This window comes from Bubalus bubalis, chromosome 3 (assembly GCF_019923935.1).
Source record: "Bubalus bubalis isolate 160015118507 breed Murrah chromosome 3, NDDB_SH_1, whole genome shotgun sequence".
Lineage (NCBI taxonomy): Eukaryota > Metazoa > Chordata > Mammalia > Artiodactyla > Bovidae > Bubalus > Bubalus bubalis.
In genome coordinates this window covers 15,541,096-15,562,625 of record NC_059159.1, presented here as the reverse complement: position 1 = coordinate 15,562,625, position 21,530 = coordinate 15,541,096, and the positions used below count along the sequence as shown (strand labels likewise).

The following is a 21,530-nucleotide window of genomic DNA, read 5'->3' as shown; positions in this document are numbered from 1 at the left end:
GTGATCAGTTCTCACTGTTTATATTACTTGACCTATCAACATTTGATCTTTTCCCTTCCATGAACTCTTTACTTGACTTCTGTACTCTTCTGGTTTTATTCCTCTTCTCTGACCACTACTTCTTACTGTCTGCTGGTGTCTCCTCATACCCACAGCCTCTGCATATAGAATTCAGCCCCAAGGCTTAGACCTCTGACCTCTTTTCTCTCTCTCTCTGTCTGGCTCTTGTCTATACTCCCTTGGGGATATCATGCATTTAAATGTGATTATGTAATGACTGTATTCACGTATGTCTGTCCATATCTGCTTATTTGTCTAATAGGCATCTCAAACTCAGTATGTCCAAAACAGAGGTCCAAACACTCTTCTCATCCCCAAACCTGTTCTCTCACAAGTTGCAGATCCATCATTTACCCCAAATGTCAGAATTAATCCTGACTTCTTTTCTTTATTTTTCTCTTCTGACAGCAGATTCTCTCCACTATACTTCAGAATATATCCAGAATCTGACCGATTCTCACCACCTCTACTACTCCCTTAGTCCAAGTGCTCATCTTTTCCTGGGTTTTTGCAGTAGACTCTTAGTTGGTCTCTACTTGTGTTCTCTTTCTACTTCAGTTGCAAACGACTACCCCCACTACCTTAATGATTTCTTTGTTATTGTAAAAGGCAGTGGAGGGTCTGGGAATGAAGCCAGATTTCTGAAACCAGAGACTTAATTTTAGGAGTGCTGTTAGGTTGGTGCAAAAGTAATTGCAGTTTTTGCATTGTTGAAATTTTCCATTTAATGTTGGAATACATTCTAAGTAAATGTGATTATTTTACACATAATTTTAATGTACATTTCTCTTTTATTTTTTTTTGTAAATGACATTACTTGCTGTTTATTTTATATTTATTTTAGACTATAGAAATGATAGCAGACAAAAAGCAAATTCAAGCAGTTTTCTTGAGTCCAAAATGGGTCATAAAGCAGTGGAGAAAAGTCACAACATCAACAATGTATTTGACCCAAGAACTGCTAATGAGTGTGCAGTGCAGTGGTGGTTCAAGAAGTTTTGCAAAGGAGATGAGAGCCTTGAAGGTGAGCGCAGTGGCTGGCCATCAAAAGTTGACACCAACGACAGTTGAGAGCTGTCATCAAAGCTGATTCTCTTACAACTACACGAGAAGTTGCCAGAGAACTCAGTGTCGACAGTTCTATGGTCATTTGGCATTTGAAGCAAATTGGAAAGGTGAAAAAACTTGATAAATGGGTGCCTCATGAGCTGACAAAAAGTTGTCATTTTGCAGTGTCGTCTTCTCTTACTCTACGGAATACCAGTGAACCATTTCTCAGTTGGAGTGATGACCAGCTCAGTGGTTGTACCAAGGAGAAACTCCAAAGCACTTCCCAAAGCCAAACTTGTACCAAGAAAAGGTCATGGTCACTGTTTGGTGGTCTGCTGCCCATCTGATCCACTAGAGCTTTCTGAATCCTAGCAAAACCATTACATCTGAGAAGTATGCGTAGCAAATAGATGAGAAGCCCCTAAAACTGCAACACCTGCAAGCCAGCATTGGTCAACAGAAAGGCCCGACCACACATCTCACAACCAATGCTTCAGAAGTTGAACGAATTGGGCTATGAAGTTTTGCCTCATCCGCCATATTCACCTGACCTCTTGACAACCGACTACCACTTCTTCAAGCATCTCAACAACTTTTTGCAGGGAAAACACTTCCACAACCAGCAGGATGCAGAAAATGCTTACAAGAATTTGTCGAATGCACAGTTTTTTTATGCTAGAACAATAAACAAACTTATTTCTCATTATTAAAAATGTGTTGATTGTAATGATTCCTATTTTGATTAATAAAGATGTGTTTATAATGATTTAAAATTCATGGTCTGAAACCATAATTACATTTGCACCAACCTAATATGAACTGTGATTTTGGGGAAGTTCACTTTACTTCTCTGAATCTGTCTTACATTTAAAATGGGCATAATACTTGTTTCCTAGAATTATTGTTAGTATTAAATGGAATAATGTAGAGACCTACTGAACCCATTGCCAGTAGAGAATAGATACTGAACAAATTGTAGTTCTTTTCTCTTTTCTACACCAAACTGATGAGCTGTTTTTCATCTTTTCTGTTTATCGTTGTGCTTATATAGCCAGGGACCATCTTCTGTGCTTATCTCTTTGTAAATAGCCCTTGGCTAATAAATAAATCCAACTTATGTTCCTGGGCCTTTTGCATTTTCATTACATTCTATATGCCATCTAGTTCATGTCTGCCCTTGTTGGCATTAAGTGTGTAGAGTTCTTGTAGATTCACACCGGATAGTAAAACTTTATGTGCATAATAGATTATATGTATGTAGTCGTAGTACCTCCCACCCCTTCTATTAAGGTCATACATTTATGCTTCTAAAGGAGGATTGAAGACAATCAACTTTAAAATCTTAATTCACAAAATCAAATCTGATATTTATTCTGGCACATTATCTAACTGAGAATGCTTTAGTGGGCTGGGGCTACCTTATTTTTCAGCTGTAATATTTTGATCCTAGACTGAGAGGAATCATCATTTAAAGTATCCTTTGCTTGCGGGAAAGGAAACATTTGTCTTGGAATTAGTTAGGCACTGTCTTATTAGACTTTCTCTAACTTAAATTTCTTTGTAGGAAATCACTAAATACAGAATATCTGTATGTGGTTGGTTTTTGTTTGTTTGTTTAACTAACATTGTTGTAGTATCTTTATAACCTGAGTTGAAAGCTGTTCACCTTAGGAAGTAAATATTCCTATGACATTTTTCCCTTTTAAGTAATGGATGAGGAAGTCTATTAATAATGTTTCTTAGTATTAAAAGTGTATTGTTCTGTATCACTTGCTGGATTTAATTTAGTATGCTGATGAAAAAACAAATGTTCTCTGATCCAGGAAATCTAAGCTCTGATTTTAAAAGCTAGCACTTAAGTTGGACAATCAAGTCTTTTTTTTTTTTTTTTTTTTTTTAATTTTGTACCTGTTATATATAAAGGCTTTTTATATATAAGCCTTTGACTGTGTGGATCACCACAAACTATGGAAAATTCTGAAAGAGATGGGAATAGCAGACCACCTGACTTGCCTCTTGAGAAATCTGTATGCAGGTCAGGAAGCAACAGTTAGAACAGGACATGGAACAACAGACTGGTTCTAAATAGGGAAAGGAGTATGTCAAGACTATATATTGTCACCCTGCTTATTTAGCTTATATGCAGAGTACATCATGAGATACACTGTGCTGGATGAAGCACAAACTGGAATCAAGATAGCTGGGAGAAATATCAATAACCTCAGATATGCAGATGGCACTACCCTTATGGCAGAAAGCAAAGAACTAAAGAGCCTCTTTATGAAAATGAAAGTGGAGAGTGAAAAAGTTGGCTTAAAACTCAACATTCAGAAAACTAAGATCCTGGTCTCCAGTCCCATCACTTCATGGCAAGTAGATGGGTAAACAATGGCAGACTTTATTTTTTGGGGCTCCAAAATCACTGCAGATAGTGAGTACAGCCATGAAATTAGACTCTTACTCCTTGGAAGGAAAGTTATGACCAACCTAGACAGCATATTGAAAAGCAGAGACATTACTTTACCAACAAAGGTCCATCTAGTCAAGGCTATGGTTTTCCCAATAGTCATGTATGGATGTGAGAGTTGAACTATAAAGAAAGCTGTGAGTGAGTGAAGTCGCTCAGTCATGTCCAACTGTTTGCAACCCCGTGGACTGTAGCCTACCAGACTCCTCTGTCCATGGGATTCTCCAGGCAGGATACTGGAGTGGGTTGCCATTTCCTTCTCCAGGAGATCTTCCTCACCCAGGGATTGAAGCTGTGTCTCCTACATTGTAGGCAGATGTTTTACCGTCTGAGCCACCAGGGAAGTCACCAAGAAGAAAGATGAGTGCTGAAGAATTGATGCTTTTGAACTGTGATGTTGGAGAGGACTCTTGAGAGTCCCTTGGACTGCAAGAAGATCCAGCCAGTCCATCCTAGAGGAGATCAGTCCTGAATATTCATTGGAAGGACTGATGCTGAAGCTGAAACTCCAATACTTTGGCCACCTGATGCAAAGAACTGACTCATTTGAAAAGACCCTGATGCTGGGAAAGATCAAAGGCGGGAGGAGAAGGGGACGACAGAGGATGAGATGGTTGGATGGCATCACCAACTCGATGGACATGAGTTTGGGTAAACTCCAGGAGTTGGTGATGGACAGGGAAGCCTGGCACGCTGTAGTCCATGGGGTGGCAAAGAGTCGGACATGACTGAGCAACTGAACTGGACTGAACCTGTTATATCAGTGGGCTTTCCTCTGTGAAGTTTAAATAAGTGTATTTGAAGAAAGTCTGAACATCTGAACTCAAACTTGATGAGTAAATTTTAACTTAAATTTTAACAGACACAGTTCTGTTCTACCTTCTACACCCCAGGATGAGGTAATCAGTCTTATGCAAATAGTTTGACTTGCTCGATGACTGAAGGTCTTCTGTTTTGTCCATAAATGTAGATGTATGTATAATGTGTGGGAGGTCTTATCTGTAGTGAAGAAAGTGTGTCTTAAGCAAAGCAAAAAGATTTAAAATACTGTACATCATTGCAGTCTTGCTATTTTGGATAATGGAGTCATTGATTGCATAAGCATACCACAAACACTTCTAAAGAGCTTGAACTTCTTCTCTACACCATCTTGGGTCAATGGTGAGTTTATTATTTTTAAAAAATCTTTAACTGTTACTTTTACCTGAGAGTTAATCTCAACACTTATGACTAGCCTCCTCTGGGGTAAGACATGGTTAAGATTTCAGTCTTAGAGGAATGAATTGCTTAAATTTACTGCCATGGTTTTCAGATTTAATTTTTAAAATTCAGGCAATTTAAACATTTTAGATTATGATGGTATCAAAATTGATGACTTTTTGTCTTGCCATTGGCTGGATGACTCAAAACTGTCTTAAACCATTACTGTCTGTATTTTTCCTGTAGGTTGTTTATTGATATCCCAACATTCTGAAGATTGTGCAAATTTAATACTATTTGAAGTCTTGTTTTTTATTTCTTTTTCTCCTTTTATTCTTTAGAAAGACAGTGCTGGTAGGGGGAAATGTCTGTATTTTAGTCATATTATTTATCACACACTTGAAGGGCATGTTTTGATGTTAAAACAGAATGTGATGTGTATAATGTAATTTTATCCACATGGAAAAATGAAAATTTAAGACATGCCTGAATATAAGTGTTGCTCATTGTAATTTATTCCAAAGTAAAAGAGAAGAAAGAAATTTGCATTAAAAATTAGATGATTACTAGTCAGGAAAATTGACTAGGAGTATACTTACACATCCTGATACAAGATACCACAGATTTCTGGTACAGTTGTATCTTTTCATAAAATGAACCATAATTTCATAGTAATTTAGGACTTCATAATACTTTCTTTTTTCCTTTATCTGTTGAGAGACCTGGGTTGGTTGGTTGACCTGTAGAATTTCCCACGGTCGGTATTTTGTTGATTATACACTCAAAAACAGTCCAACCTTTTTTTTTTTCTGTCCTTCAATTTTCCTGAAAAGTGACAGCTAGATCGAGAGGTTTGACCAGACCCAGGTTTGATTGCTTTGGCAAAACTGTGTTTGTTGTGTTTCTATAATCAGGAAGTATATCATGTCCAGTTTTGTTTTGTTTTTCTCTTTTTTGATGTTATTAGCCATTGTTGCTCATTGCCTACAGAGATATTAATTAATTTCAAGTTGTGAAATAGTGGTGTTTTATATTTTGTTTCCCACTTATTACCTGGAATAATTTTAAAGAGAGCTCTTTCTTATATACTTTTTGGCTACTAGTACAGTTCATATAGGAAATGTGAGATGAATTGCTAATTCTTTCATTTCCCCAGTTTTCAAGATAATGAACTAGATCCCTCTCAACCTCAGAAAGTGACCAGTTAGTGTGGTGGTGCTATGGGTTTTTGTTTTTTTTTCTCTTTTTTCAGCGTCATTATGATCTACAATCAGTTGTACCCTTAGTTAGTTAGTTCTTTGGTAGAGCTAGGAAGAGGTCCATGGGACGATGATACTCCCTGAGTTCTTGCATGTTGATGAGCTGTTTCACTCAGTCTTTCTGTTATGACCTCAGTTTTACATTGTTTTTGATAGTGTCTTTACTGTTGCATATGTCAGGGTGATCCAAGTTCAACTAGTACATTTCCTTTGATAAACCAGCTAGTTCTTTCTTTTAATGGAGAATGGCATTTTAGGATCACAGCCTGGGCCCTAGGGATGGACATCACTACTTAATCAGTCAAGGTGCTAGATATTTTAAATGGACAGAGCTAAGGCATATGTGTGACTCATAAGATTGTACTAATGTTTGTAATATAGATTCAATACTATAGAGTTTTTATTTAACTTCTGTATTGTTATATCTATAGTTCCTTTCTTCCACACTGAGAATTCTGGTTCTGCAAGGGGACGATGTCAGAGTATCCAATAGTTATTCATTGCTTTATCCCTCTTTTTAAAATACAGTGGTCTCACAACTTTACCACTACCAATTTTGATTACTGAAATCAGTTTTTTTCTGTTTGTTTATTCTTTCTCCATTTGTTTTGGTTGTACTGTATCTTCATGCTCAGATTTTATAGCTATTACATACTATAATCTAAGACCCTAATTTAGGGTTAATTCTACAGTCAACCCTATGTTTATTGCTCATCGCCAGTCCTTATTTAATGTCTCTCTAGTCACTTTGATTGCCTCAAATGAGTTCTCTGTTAGAGCTAGGAAGAGTCCCATGGGAACAATATTCCCTGAGTTCTTGCATGTTAGTAATAGTTTTTCTTTCTTCTTTATACTTAAAGGTAAGTTTTACTCATTGTAAAGCCTGTGACTCAAACTTTCTTTGTGTTTCAAATATGTTATTCCATTTTCTTCTATTGTTTTCCCTTCTTTATCATATGATACCTAAATACTCAAATTATTTTTTCCCTTTTTTCTTTATTTTTTTAATTTAAATTTATTTATTTTAATTAGAGGCTAATTACTTTACAATACTGGGATGATCCTTTTTTCTTTAAAGTCTAGTAATTTTAGTAGAAAATGTCCTGGTCCATTGATCTAACTTGATTAAGTAGTACACAAGGTGCTCTTAAAATATGTAATTTCACATATGAAAGTGAAAGTGCTAGTCACTCAGTCATGTCTAACTCTTTGTGACCTCATGGACTATAGCTCCAGGCTCCTCTGTCCATGGAATTCTCCAGGCAAGAATACTGAAATGGGTAGCTTTTCCCTTCTCCAGGGGATCGTCCTGACTCAGGAATCAAACCCAGGTCTCCTGCATGGCAGGCAGATTCTTTACCATCTGAGCCACCAGATATAATAGTTTTAAATATATATGTATGTACATGTGTATATATAAATGTATTTATACATGTAACTATATATATTACATATACATAGCCACTTTTTTCCCTCTGAAAAGCCTTCTGGTTTTTAGTATTTGTTCTGTCCTCTCACTTCGGTTTTCTTCCTTAGGGACTTCTATTTTTATCCTTATACTAGATCTTCTTTGCCTATCTCCAATATGTATCCCCTTTTTGAAAATACTTTTTAATCTATTTCTTCCTTTTAAAAAATTTGCTTAAGATTTTCTTCCATCTTACTTTGTATTTCTTTTTAAGATCTTTTGTATTTATTTGCTCTTGTATTTCTTATACTTCAGACTTCATTATTGAAATGATTTTTGTTTGATTTCTAACTCTTTCTTGGTTTCTGCCTTGTCATTTCTGAGTTTTTCAATTCTGATTTGTATTGCTCTTTCATGTATTATATAATTTTCCTATGATCTCTCATAAAACATGTAATTTTTATTATAGTGAAACATATAGCCCTAAGGATTATTTGACATACTATAGATAAATAAGCAGCTATAATTAACTTAGACATTGCTTTAAATCAAGGCTTTTAAACTGAAATTCTGTGAATGAAATTCAGAGTAGACTACATTGCTTCATTATACACAGAGTAGAGTATGTATGTTTGGTGGTAGTTTAGTTGCTAAGTTGTGTCTGACTCTTGCTACTCCATGGACTATGGCCCACCAGGCTCCTCTGTGCATGGGATTTTTCAGGCAAGAATTCTGGATTGGGTTGCCATTTCCTTCTAAAGGGGATCTCTCGACCCGGGACTGAACCCAGGTCTCCTGCATTGCAGGTGGATTTTTTACCAACTGAGCCACCAGGGAAGCCCTGTGTATATGTTTGGGTGTCAGGAAAGAACGCATTCACTTTCTTTAGACTTTCAGATGAGGGTGTAAACCATCCCCAGAAAAATAAGGGTGAGAACCTTTGATTTGTGTATGATAAGAAAACAAATGACAGATATAGGAATTTTAAGATAAAGATGTCATCAGGGCTGGTATTACATCAGCTTCATTATCTATTTGCTTATGGTCTTTCTGATTTTGTTCAGATGGAGGAAGCGAGGAACCACCGGATCGAAGACAGTCAAGTGTAGACTCTCGCCAAAGCCGCTCTGGGCAAGGTAAGTTTTCATTAAATTTATTAATAAATTAAAAAGGGAAGATATCAGCTCTTCCTTTCCAGTACTTAATCTGAGGACTGAGGTTTTCACTGGGTCTAATTTAGATATTCTCATTTCTCATTTAGGAGTTTAAATGTTATAATCTAATTGGTTCTAGGTGATAATCATTTCAGTTCAGTTCAGTTCAGTCGCTCAGTCGTGTCCGACTCTTTGCGACCCCATGAATCTCAGCATGCCAAGCCTCCCTGTCCATCACCAACTCCCGGAGTTCACCCAGACTCACATCCATCGAGTCAGTGATGCCATCCAGCCATCTCATCCTCTGTTGTCCCCTCCTTCTCCTGCCCCCAATCCCTCCCAGCATGGTCCTTTTTTTAAACGATATTAAAGTTTTAAGTAATTTGGAGCACTGTGGTATATGTCTGGGTAACACTTTTGGAATATAGCCAAAAGTAAATTTTTAGAGGTAGTCTTTGTTGCAAGTATTATTATTCTGCCTTTTAAAAGTATTTGTCTAAAAAAAAAAAAATTTGTCTTAAGTCTCTCAGAAGAAATAGGTTTTGTTTGTAATTGCTCTCAAAGATTAGGGTCATTTTACTTCTTTTCCTTTTCTGTTTAAAATTTATTATTGTAGGCTTTTGAATAGTTTTTTTAAGTGACAACCTTAAAACTAGGTTAAAATACTCTATCAGTGGATTTTCAGATAGGCCCTCCCTAACTAACATTTAAATTTTGCAGACTAGCACCTCCACCTTCCTTTTTCTTTGTAGTATTTATCACCTTTATTTTCTCCATCTAAAACTAGAATGAATGTTCCATGATTTCAGAGATTTTTGGTTTTCTTTATTCACTGTTGTATTTCCCGTGCCAAGATTAAGTACCTGGTAGATAGTAGTTACTAAATAAATAGTGTTGGATGAGTGAAGTCATTTCCAAAAGAATGAGAGTTGGAACCCAAGCCAGATGAATATATTATAAAATTTAAGGCAGTAATTACTGAGCTTAGTTTTTAGAAAGTCTTTATTTACAAAATAAAGCCTTAGATATACAAATGTGAGGTGTTTTAATCCTGTAAAAACTCTGGTTCATTTATTCTATAATCCTTCTCTTTTTCTCAAACTTTGCTCTTCCCAAGTTTTAGAAAGTACTATTTTTACTAAAACTGTTTGCTGCAGAATAAAAAGAGGAATAATATATGCAGATTGATTTGGAATTTTTAACCTACACTAGTACTTAATCGGAGAAGGCAATGGCACCCCACTCCAGTACTCTTGCCTGGAAAATCCCATGGACAGAGGAGTCTGGAAGGCTGCAGTCCGTGGGGTCACTGAGGGTCGGACACGACTGAGCGACTTCACTTTCACTTTTCACTTTCATTCATTGGAGAAAGAAATAGCAACCCACTCCAGTGTTCTTGCCTGGAGAATGCTAGGGACTGGGGAGCCTGGTGGGCTGCCGTCTGTGGGGTCGCACAGAGTCGGACAGGACTGAAGTGACTTAGCAGCAGCAGCGGTAGCAGTACTTAATCATTCTTAATATGCATGCATTATAAATACATTAGAAACTTGTCCTATTTTCACTTTTTTCCCTTATTATAAGTATTTTGATACAAAAAAAGAAATTAAAAGAAAAAGATGAATTGTAATATAAAAGAAAATCACACACATTATACACGTTAAACTTAAATAACGCTTTATGTCAGTGATATCTCAGTAAACCTTAGTGGGGGCAGTGAGATATAAAATGAGCTTGTGTATATAAAATCCTTGTTGGGCTGCACCCTGCAGGCCTGCATGCCTATACTTGCCCAGCCTCAAGACAGAAGAAAGAGCCCAGACTCGGCAACAGAGGCATCGGTGATTTAATGGATAGGAGACTCTTACACATCTGAAGCATGGTCCTGTGTGTGGCACAGCAGGCAGGACATTGCAGCACTCTTTACTGCTGGGAGAGGAAGGAGTGGGTGGAAGTGTTTACCATGTATAGGGGAAATTGACTTTCAGTTCAATTCAGTTGCTCAGTCATGTCCGACTCTTTGTGACCCCATGAATTGCACGATGGCCTCCCTGTCCATCACCAACTCCCAGAGTTCACCCAAACTCATGTGCAGCAAGTCGGTGATGCCATCCAGCCATCTCAGCCTCTGTCGTCCCCTTCTCCTCCTGCCCCCAATCCATCCCAGCATCAGGGTCTTCTCCAATGAACCAACTCTTCGCATGAGGTGGCCAAAGTATTGGAGTTTCAGCCTCAGCATCAGCCCTTCCAATGAACACCCAAGACTGGTCTCCTTGAGGATGGACTGGTTGGATCTCCTTGCAGTCCAAGGGACTTGCAAAAGTCTTCTCCAGCACCACAGTTTAAAAGCATCAATTCATTGGTGCTCAGCTTTCTTCGCAGTCCAACTCTCACATCCATACATGACCACAGGAAAAACCATAGCCTTGACTAGATGCACCTTTGTTGGCAAAGTAATGTCTCTGCTTTTGAATATGCTATCTAGATTGGTCATAACTTTCCTTCCAAGGAGTAAGCATCTTTTAATTTCATGGCTGCAGCTACCATCTGCAGTGATTTTGGAACCCAAAAAAATAAAGTCAGACACTGTTTCCACTGTTTCCCCATCTGTTTCCCATGAAGTGATGGGACCAGATGCCATGATCTTCATTTTCTGAATATTGAGCTTTAAGCCAACTTTTTCACTTTCCTCTTTCACTTTCATCAAGAGGCTTTTTAGTTCCTCTTCACTTTCTGCCATAAGGGTGGTGTCATGTGCATATCTGAGGTTATTGATATTTCTCCCAGTAATCTTGATTCCAGCTTGTGCTTCCTCCAGCCCAGTGTTTCTCATGATATACTTTGCATATAAGTTAAATAAGCAGGGTGACAATAAACAGCCTTGACGTACTCCTTTTCCTATTTGGAACCAGTCTGTTGTTCCATGTCCAGTTCTAACTGTTGCTTCCTGACCTGCATATAGGTTTCTCAAGAGGCAGGTCAGGTGGTCTGGTATTCCCATCTCTTGCAGAATTTTCCACAGTTGATTGTGATCCACACAGTCAAAGGCTTTGGCATAGTCAATAAAGCAAGAATAGATGTTCTTGAACTCTCTTGCTTTTTCCATGATCCAGCGGATATTGGCAATTTGATCTCTGGTTCCTCTGCCTTTTCTAAAACTAGCTTGAACATCCGGAAGTTCACGGTTCACATATTACTGAAGCCTGGCTTGGAGAATTTTGAGCATTACTTTACTAGCGTGTGAGATGAGTGCAATTGTGCGGTAGTTTGAGCATTCTTGGCATTGCCTTTCTTTGGGATTGGAATGAAAACGGACCTTTTCCAGTCCTGTGGCCACTGCTGAGCTTTCCAAATTTGCTGGCATATTGAGTGCAGCACTTTCACAGCATCATCTTTTAGGATTTGAAATAGCTCAACTGGAATTCCATCACCTCCACTAGCTTTGTTCATAGTGGTGCTTTCTAAGGCCCACTTGACTTCACATTCCAGGATGTCTGGCTCTAGGTGAGTGATCATACCATCGTGATTATCTGGGTCGTGAAGATCTTTTTTGTACAGTTCTGTGTATTCTTGCCACCTCTTCTTAATAGCTTCTGTTTCTCTTAGGTCCATACCATTTCTGTCCTTTATCGAGCCCATCTTTGCATGAAATGTTTCCTTGGTATCTCTGATTTTCTTGAAGAGATCTCTAGTGTTTCCCATTCTGTTGTTTTTCTCTATTTATTTGCATTGATTGCTGAGGAAGGCTTTCTTATCTCTCCTTGCTGTTCTTTGGAACTCTGCATTCAAATGCTTATATCTTCCCTTTTCTCCTTTGCTTTTCACTTCCCTTCTTTTCACAGCTATTTGTAAGGCCTCCTCATACAGCCATTTTGCTTTTTTGCATTTCTTTTCCATGGGGATGGTCTTGATCCCTGTCTCCTGTACAATGTCATGAACCTCCGTCCATAGTTCATCAGGCACCTTATCGGATCTAGTCCCTTAAATCTATTTCTCACTTCCACTGTATAGTCATAAGGGATTTGATTTAGGTCATAACTGAATGGTCTAGTGGTTTCCTCTACTTTCTTCAATTTAAGTCTGAATTTGGCAATAAGGAGTTCATGATCTGAGCCACAGTCAGCTCCTGGTCTTGTTTTTGCTGACTGTATAGAGCTTCTCCATCTTTGGCTGCAAAGAATATAATCAATCTGATTTCGGTGTTGACCGTCTGGTGATGTCCATGTATAGAGTCTTCTCTTGTGTTGTTGGAAGAGGGTGTTTGCTATGACCAGTGCGTTCTCTTGGCAAAACTCTATTAGCCTTTGTCCTGCTTCATTTGTATTCCAAGGCCAAATTTGCCTGTTACTCCAGGTGTTTCTTGACTTCCTACTTTTGCATTCCAGTTCCCTATAATGAAAAGGACATCTTTTTTGGGTGTTAGTTCTAAAAGGTCTTGTAGGTCTTCATAGAACCGTTCAGCTTCTTCAGTGTTACTGTTTGGGGCATAGGCTTGGATCACCGTGATGTTGAATGGTTTGCCTTGGAAATGGACAGAGATCATTCTGTCGTTTTTGAGATTGCATCCAAGTACTGCATTTCGGACTCTTTTGTTGACCATAATGGCTACTCCATTTCTTCTGAGGGATTCCTGCCCACAGTAGTAGATATAATGGTCATCTGAGTTAAATTCACTCATTCCGGTCCATTTTAGTTCATTGATTGCTAGAATGTCGACATTCACTCTTGCCATCTCCTGTTTGACCACTTCCAATTTGCCTTGATTCATGGACCTGACATTCCAGGTTCCTATGCAATATTGCTCTTTACAGCATCGGACCATTCTTCTATCACCAGTCACATCCACAACTGGGTATTGTTTTTGGTTTGCCTCCATCCCTTCATTCTTTCTGGATTTATTTCTCCACTGATCTCCTGTAGCATATTGGGCACCTACCCACCTGGGGAGTTCCTCTTTCAGTATCCTATCATTTTGCCTTTTCATACTGTTCACGGAGTTCTCAAGGCAAGAATACTGAAGTGGTTTGCCATTCCCTTCTCCAGTGGACCACATTCTGTCAGACCTCTCCACCATGACCTGTCCGTCTTGGGTGGCCCCACAGGGCATGGCTTAGTTTCACTGAGTTGGACAAGGCTGTGGTCCATGTGATCAGATTGGCTTGTTTTCTGTAAGTATGGTTTCAGTGTGTCTGCCCTCTGATGCCGTCTCACAACACCTACCATCTACTTGGGTTTCTCTTACCTTGGACGTGGGGTATCTCTTCACAGCTGCTCCAGCAAAGCGCAGCCTCTGCTCCTTACCTTGGACGAGGTCGCCCCTCCTGACCTTGAATGTGGAGTAGCTCCTCTTGGTCCTTCTGTGCCCGTGCAGCCGCCGCTCCTTGGACATGGTGTTGCTCCTCTCTGCTGCAGCCCCTGACCTCGGACATGGGGTAGCTCCTCTCGGCTGCCGCCCCTGACCTCTGCTTCCTTGGTGGCTCACACAGTAAAGAATTGACTTTAGGTTGGCTCATTGGTTACCAGGGAAACCAGCAAAGGCTCCCCTCACTGCCCCTTTGATAAGTTATCAAAGTGGTGGAGATGTTCTGATCTAAAGGTTACACCAGGCATTTACTGATTAGGCTCTGTGATTAAGAGGGAAAGTCAGTTATATGAGTAGGGTATGGGTGAAGCAGTGACTGGTTAAGCAGGGGATGTACACAGAGCAAGAGAACAGCCATCTTGGGTGGCCTCACCATATAACCCTAAAAATAAAATTAGCACAAATTAATAGAAAAAGATGATACTAATACTTATTGAAGTTTAATGTTATTAAATGTCAGATTAAATGTCAGATGTAAATTTGGGAGACTATTAATTTACCTTATACCTCTGAATTATGTCAGTTGAAATAGTTTTCAAATCAATGAGTGTAATTGAATTTTAGTAACAAAAGCTGAACTAAATAACAAAAAATCAGTGATTTTCATGATCTTAGCACAGCTGCCTGATCTCCCTTTATTCAAATGACGGAAATAGAAGTACAAAGCCATTTATAATGACTTGGAATGAATAAGAATCCATATTACCAGTAGTAAAGAGATAGGATGGATACATACTTCTACTTTTGCTCCTTCCAGAAACCCATTAAAAGATCAGTAAAGGGGAATTAGAGAGGAGACAGCATCAACACGATTTTAGAAACTAGAGAGTATATGAATAATTGAAGACTAAGCGTTAAGCTCAGTAGCAGTGAAAATCAAGAAAATAATCCAGCGTATCCTCCAAAAGACAGAAAGTTCAGGAATGGCAGCCAGGAGAAGTGAAAGGAGGACTGGTTGAAGGTTGAAGAAGCCTTTGGACCCTGGGATGTCGTCCTCAAAGTAAGCTAGCCAGTCAGCTGGACAAGTGCCCAGCTCTTCACCCCTAACCTTGGCAAAGTCCAGAAACTTACTCTTTGGAGAGGGCAAAAGTAGAGACTCTAGGACAGAAGACATCAGCATAGTGGAAGGCAAGAACCCCAGACTAAAGATCACCCTTTTAGTCCTCTTCTCTTAATTATGCAGAGAAGGCGATGGCACCCCACTCCAGTACTCTTGCCTGGAAAATCCCATGGATAGAGGAGCCTCGTAGGCTGCAGTCCATGGGGTCGTGAAGAGTCGGACATGACTGAGCAACTTCACTTTCACTTTTCACTTTTATGCATTGGAGAAGGAAATGGCAACCCACTCTGGTGTTCTTGCCTGGAGAATCCCAGGGACAGGGGAGCCTGGTGGGCTGCTGTCTATGGGGTCGCACAGAGTCGGACACGACTGAAGCGACTTAGCAGCAGTAGCAGCAGCTCTTAATTATGAGAGCTAATCAAGGATTACTGGATATTTGAGGAAACCCTGTAGTGTATGAAAATAGAGATTAAATAAGGTAGAGCAGCTTGGAGAAGACAAATCTTTTGCAGAGGAAAATATTAGAACCATTATTAACATCCTCAGGGAAATAAGAGAAAACAATACAGCCATGAAATAAGAAGGAGTTAACTATAAAAGAGTAGTACTCTGATTTTTAAAAGAGGCTCTCAGGCATTAAAATTTTGATTTCAGAGATTAAAAAAGCTTTGTAGAAGTACTTAGAAAATTAATAATGAAAAAATCTGGTAAAAAGTTGAGCAGAAGGACAGAGGTTATAGAACAGAAGTGAGGAATATGAAGAAATTTACAGGAGCTGTCCAGGAATTTCAATATTCAAATAATAGTGGTTTCCAGAAGAAACAGAGGAAGTGAGGAAGAAATCATCAGGATGATTAAAAAAACATTTTCTTGAGCTAAAGAACATGAGGTTGAAAAGGCTTATTGAGCGCTCAGTACAATGGATGTATATAAACACAAACTAAGACACATCAGGGTGAAATTTCAAATCCCTGGGCCAAACAGATCTTTCCATGCTTCCAGAGAGGAGAAAGATTTGTTAACTAAAGTAACAGGAATCAATTGGCTCTGGACTTCTTTGTGGTGACTTTAGAAACTAAACAGGCAATGGCTCATCACCTTCAAAATTCTGAAGGAAAGTCATTTCAACCTCATTTTATTTCATGTGCATTGAAACTATTAATCAGATATATGAGTGAAATTACGATGTTTTAAGACATGTAATGTTTTCTGGTTTTTTTGGTTTGTTTGCCTACCTTGTACCTTTCTTAGAAATCTGTTGGAGGGTGTGATCCATCAAAATGATAAAGTCAGACAAATAAAAACAGAGAAAGATGGCAGGAAATAGGAAATTTAACAAAAGAGAAAGGTAAAGAAATCTTCCACATACAATGACAGAACAGGGTTGAAGGGCAAACAGACCAGATTGGAGTAGGTTAGAAGCTTACAGAAGAACCATTCTCAGGAATGAGATTGTTAGAAATCTGATGCCTTTAATTATCTTTAGGAAAGTTGTAAGTAATTGATGAAAGACTCAGGGTTGAATTGGTGATAAATACATAAAGTAGTAAGTGAAAAAAATTCTAAACACAAGTAAAAAAATAAATAATTTATAGGAAAGGAGATGTTAGAATAATTTCTTAGTCCTTAGGGTAGTGTCTAGAGTAGCTGATGTTCATGTCAGTCACTTCCAGTAGTAAACCTTATCAGTTTACCCCAATGTGATAAAGACATTTTTATTTGATTTGGACCATTATGGTCTAGGGCTTCGCTGGTGGCTCAGATAGTGAAGAATCTGCCTGCAATGCAGGAGACCCAGGTTTGATCCCTGGGTCAGGAAGATCCCCTGGAGTATGAAATGGCAATCCAATCTAGCATTCTTGCCGAGAGAATTCCATGGACAGAGGAGCCTGGTGGGCTACAGTCCATGGGGTCGAAAAGAGTCGAACACGACTGAATGATTAACACTTAGCAAATTATGGTTGGGAAGTAGTGCTTTAAAACAGGGTGAGCAAATCTGGCCTGTGTTGCCTGTATTTGTACAGTTGGCAGGTTTAATTTGCTAAGCCAGTTTTAATTATTTTTATATCTGTGCTCATGTGGGATATTGGCCTTTAATTTTCCTGTCTTAGGATGTCTTTGTCTGATTTTTGTATCAGGGTACTCCTGGTTTCATAGAGTAAGCTGAAAGTTGAAAGATAATTCTTCTTCAATTTCCTGGAGTATATTTTATAGAACTGATATTACTTCATCCATAAATGTTTGATAGAATTTTCCAGGGAAACCGTCTGGGCCTAGAATTTTCTTTGTGGGAAAGTTTTAAGATATAAATTAAGTTTCTTTAATAAATATAGGACTATTCAAATTATCTATTTTTTCTTGACTGTCCGTTTAAAAGCTGTGGCATCTGTAGTGGTGCCACCTCTTCTCATTCCTGATATGGATGATTTTGAGTATTCTTTCTCTTTGTCCTGGTCATTCTAGATGGAGATATGTCAATTCTGTTGATCTTAAAGGATCAGAGTTTTCCTTCATTTTCTGTATTGTTTTCCTGTTTTCTTTTTTATTGGTTTCTGCTTTGTTGTTGTTGAGTCACTAAGCCGTGTCTGACTCTGAGACCCTGTTGCCTGCAGCACACCTGGCCCCCCTTTCCTTCACTGTCTCCCGGAGTTTGCTCAAATTCACATCCATTGAGGCAGTGGTGCTATCTAACCGTCTCATCCTCTGTTGCTCTCATTTTCTAGTGCCTTCAACCTTTCCCAGCATCAGGGTCTTTTCCAGTGAGTCACCTCTTCACATCAGGTGCCCAAAGTATTAGAGCTTCAACTTTAGCATCAGTCCTTCCAGTGAATATTTGGGGTTGATTTCCTTTAGGATTGACTGGTTTGATTTCTTTGTAGTCCAAGGGACTCTCAAGAGTCTTCTCCAGCACCGCAGTTCAAAAGCATCAATTTTTTGGCGCTTAGCCTTCTTTATGGTCCAACTCTCACATCTGTACATGATGCTGGAAAGACCGCCATAGCTTTGACTATACTCACCTTTGTTGGCAGAGTAATGTCTCTGCTTTTTAATACACTGTCTAGATTTGTCATAGCTTTTCTTCCAAGTAGCAGTGTCGTTTAATTTCATGGCTGCAGTCACCATCCACAGTAATTTTGGAGCCCAAGAAAATAAAGTCTGTCACTGTTTCCACTTCTGTTTGCCATGAAGTGATATAACCAGATGCCATGATCTTTTTTTTTTCTATGTTGAGTTTTAAGCCAACTTTTTCACTCTCCTCTTTTACTCTCATCAAGAAGCCCTATAGTTTTTTCACTTTCTGCCGTTAGAGTGATATCATCCGCATATCTGAAGTTATTGTTGATTTCTCCCAGCATTCTTGATTCCAGCTTGTGATTCATCCAGCCTGGCATTTTTCATGAATGTACTCTGCATATAAGTTAAACAAGCAAGGTGACAATAAACGCAGCCTTGTCATATTCCTTTCCCAATTTTAAAACAATCTGTTGTTCCAAAGAATGTTCAAATGACCATACAAAATGAGTTGCACTCATCTCACATGCTAGTAAGGTTATGTTCAAAATCCTTCAAACTAGGCTTCAGCAGTATGTGAACTGAGAACTTCTAAATGTACCAGCTGGGTTTAGAAAAGGCAGAGGGACCAGAGATCAAATTGCCAACATTTGTTGGATCATAGAAGTTGGGAATTCCAGAAAAACGTCTAGTTTTGCTTTATTGACTATGCTAAAGCCTTTGTGTGGATCATGATAAACTGTGGAAAATTCTTAAGATGGGAATACCAGACTATCTTAGCTATCTCCTGAGAAACCTGTATGCAGCTCAAGAAGTAACAGAACCAGACATGAAACAGTTGACTGGTTCAAAATTTGGAAAGGTTTGTGCTTTGCTCTTTATTGTTTCCTTTCTTCTTCCTGCTTTGGGTTTAATTTTCTCTTCTTTTTCTAGTTTCTTAAGGTAGAAACTAAGATTGCTGATACTGGAGCTTTATTTTCTAATACAGAAATTTTAGTGCTATGAATTTCCCTCTGTGTATTGATTTAGCTGCATTTCACAGACTTTAATGAATAATGCTTTTATTTTCTTTTATTTCAAAATACTTCCAATTCCCCTTTTGGTTTCTTCTTTAACATGTATGTTATTTAGAAGTATGTTTATAAAGTTTTCAAACATTTGAGAATTTTCTACATATTTTCCTCATATTAATTTCTAGTTTAATTTTGCTATGGTCAAGGAATACGCATCCTATGAGTTAAGTCACATTTTATTGAGACTTGTTTTATGGCCCAGGAAATTATCTATCTTAAATGTTCTTTGTGTACTAATTAAACTTAAAAGCTTTTGCACAGTGAAGAAAACTATAAGCAAGGTGAAAAGGCAGCCTTCAGAATGGGAGAAAATAATAGCAAATGAAACAACTAACATATAATTAATCTCCAAAATATACAAGTAGCTCATGCAGCTCAGTACCAGAAAAATAAATGACCCAATTAAAAAATGAGCCAAAGAACTAACAGACATTTCTCCAAAGAAGACATACAGTTGGCTAACAAACACATGAAAAGATGTTCAGCATCACTCATTATCAGAGAAATGCAAATCAAAACTTCAGTGAGGTACTATCTCACACCAGTCAAAATGGCTGCCATCAAAAAGTCTACAAACAATAAATGCTGGAGAGGGTGTGGAGAAAAGGGAACCCTCTTAACACTGTTGGTGGGAATGCAAACTAGTGCAACCACTATGGAGAACAGTGTGGAGGTTCCTTAAAAAACTGGAAACAGAATTGCCATATGACCCAGCAGTCCCACTGCTGGGTATACACACTGAGAAAACTAGAATTGAAAGAGACATGTGTACCCCAGTGTTCGTTGCAGTACTGTTCACAGTAGCTAAGACATGGAAGCAACCTAGATGTTGCATCCATCAGCAGACGAATGGATAAGAAAGTTGTGGTACACAATGGAATATTACTCAGCTATAAAAAAGAATGCATTTGAGTCACTTCTAATGAGGTGAATGAAACTGGAGCCTATTATACAGAGTGAAGTACGGCAGAAAGAAAAACACCAATACAGTATATTAACACAGATATATGGAATTTAGAAAGATGGTGAAGATGATTCTATATGCAAGACAGCAAAAGAGACCCAGATGTAAAGAACAGACTTTTGGACTCTGTGGGAGAAGGCAAGGGTGGGATGATTTGAGAGAATAGCATTGAAACATGTATATTACCATATGTGAAATAGATGACCCGTCTAAGTTGGACGCATGAAACAGGGCACTCAAAGCCAGTGCAGTGGGACAACCCAGTGGGAGGGGATGGGGAGGGCATGGGAGGGGGGTTTGGGACAGGGTGGGGGACACCTGTATACCTGTGGCTGATTTATGTCAATGTAAGGCGAAAACCAAATTGTAAAGTAATTAGCCTCTAATTAAAATAAATTTTTTAAAAATGTGTATTATGCTCTTTGGAGGGGAGGTAGAAGGTGCTACAAATGTCAGCCTGGTCAAGTTAATTGATGATATTGTTCAAGTTTTCTGCATCTTTGCTGACTTTATATCTGCTCATTCTGTCAGTTACTAGGAGAGGAATATTGAAATCTCAGACCATAAGTGTGGATTTATGTATTTCCCCTTGCAGTTCTGTTACATTCCTCATACCACTGATCCTTTGGTCAGAATGGATTTAAGTATTCCCTACAGCTGCCATTGGCTTCTTTGATGGCTCAGTGGTAAAGAATTGACCTGCATTACAAGACACACAGGAGATGTGGGTTTGATCCCTGGGTCAGGAAGATCCCCTGGAGAAGGAAATGGCAACCCACTCCAGTATTCTTGCCTGGAAAACCCCATGGACAGAGGAGCCTGAGGGGCTACAGTCCATGGGGTCACGAAGAGTCGGACATGACTGAAGCAACTTAGCACATGCTTACTTCATTTTCACCTAGAGCCAGAGCCCTTCCATTTTATTATATTTTGTGTTTGCCTGTCTAGAGGATAATATTCAAAATATTTAATAATTAGTATGCCATAAATACCAACCAACCACAACAGATGCCAGTCTGTTCAGAACAAACGTTGTTTAGTCACTAAGTCATGTCCAGCTCTTCTGTGACTCCATAGACTGTAGCCTGCCAGACTTCTCTGTCCATGGATTTCCCAGGCAGGAATACTGGAATAGGTAGCCATTTCCTCCTCTAGAGAGTCTTCCCAACCCAGTGATCGAACCTGCATCTCCTGCATTGGCAAGCAGATTCTTTATCACTGAACCCTCATGGAAGCAACAAACATTGTCTTTAAACATCTGTTACGCCTGTAGAGGGCCAAAATGCATGATAACCTGCCCTGTCTGATTGCAGATACAGTTGCTATTTAATGTCTCTTCTGGTGGCTTCCCTGGTGGCTCAGACGGTAAAGTGTCTGCCTACAATGCGGGAGACCTGGGTTCAGTTCCTGGGTTGGCAAGATCCCCTGGAGAAGGAAATGGCAACTCACTCCAGTTTTCTTGCC

The 21,530-nt window shown here is 38.9% G+C and overlaps 1 protein-coding gene across 10 annotated transcripts in view; it reads left to right on the top strand.

Moving 5' to 3' along the window:
* The window catches only part of TANC2 (tetratricopeptide repeat, ankyrin repeat and coiled-coil containing 2), a 363,388-nt gene that overhangs the window by 93,863 nt on the left and 247,995 nt on the right, over nt 1–21,530 (top strand). For all 10 annotated transcript variants that reach the window (XM_044938797.2, XM_044938800.2, XM_044938803.2 and 7 more), the window contains one exon: nt 8,509–8,580. In XM_044938797.2, coding sequence (XP_044794732.1) covers nt 8,509–8,580 — 72 coding nt within the window. The remainder of the gene's footprint in view (nt 1–8,508; nt 8,581–21,530) is intronic.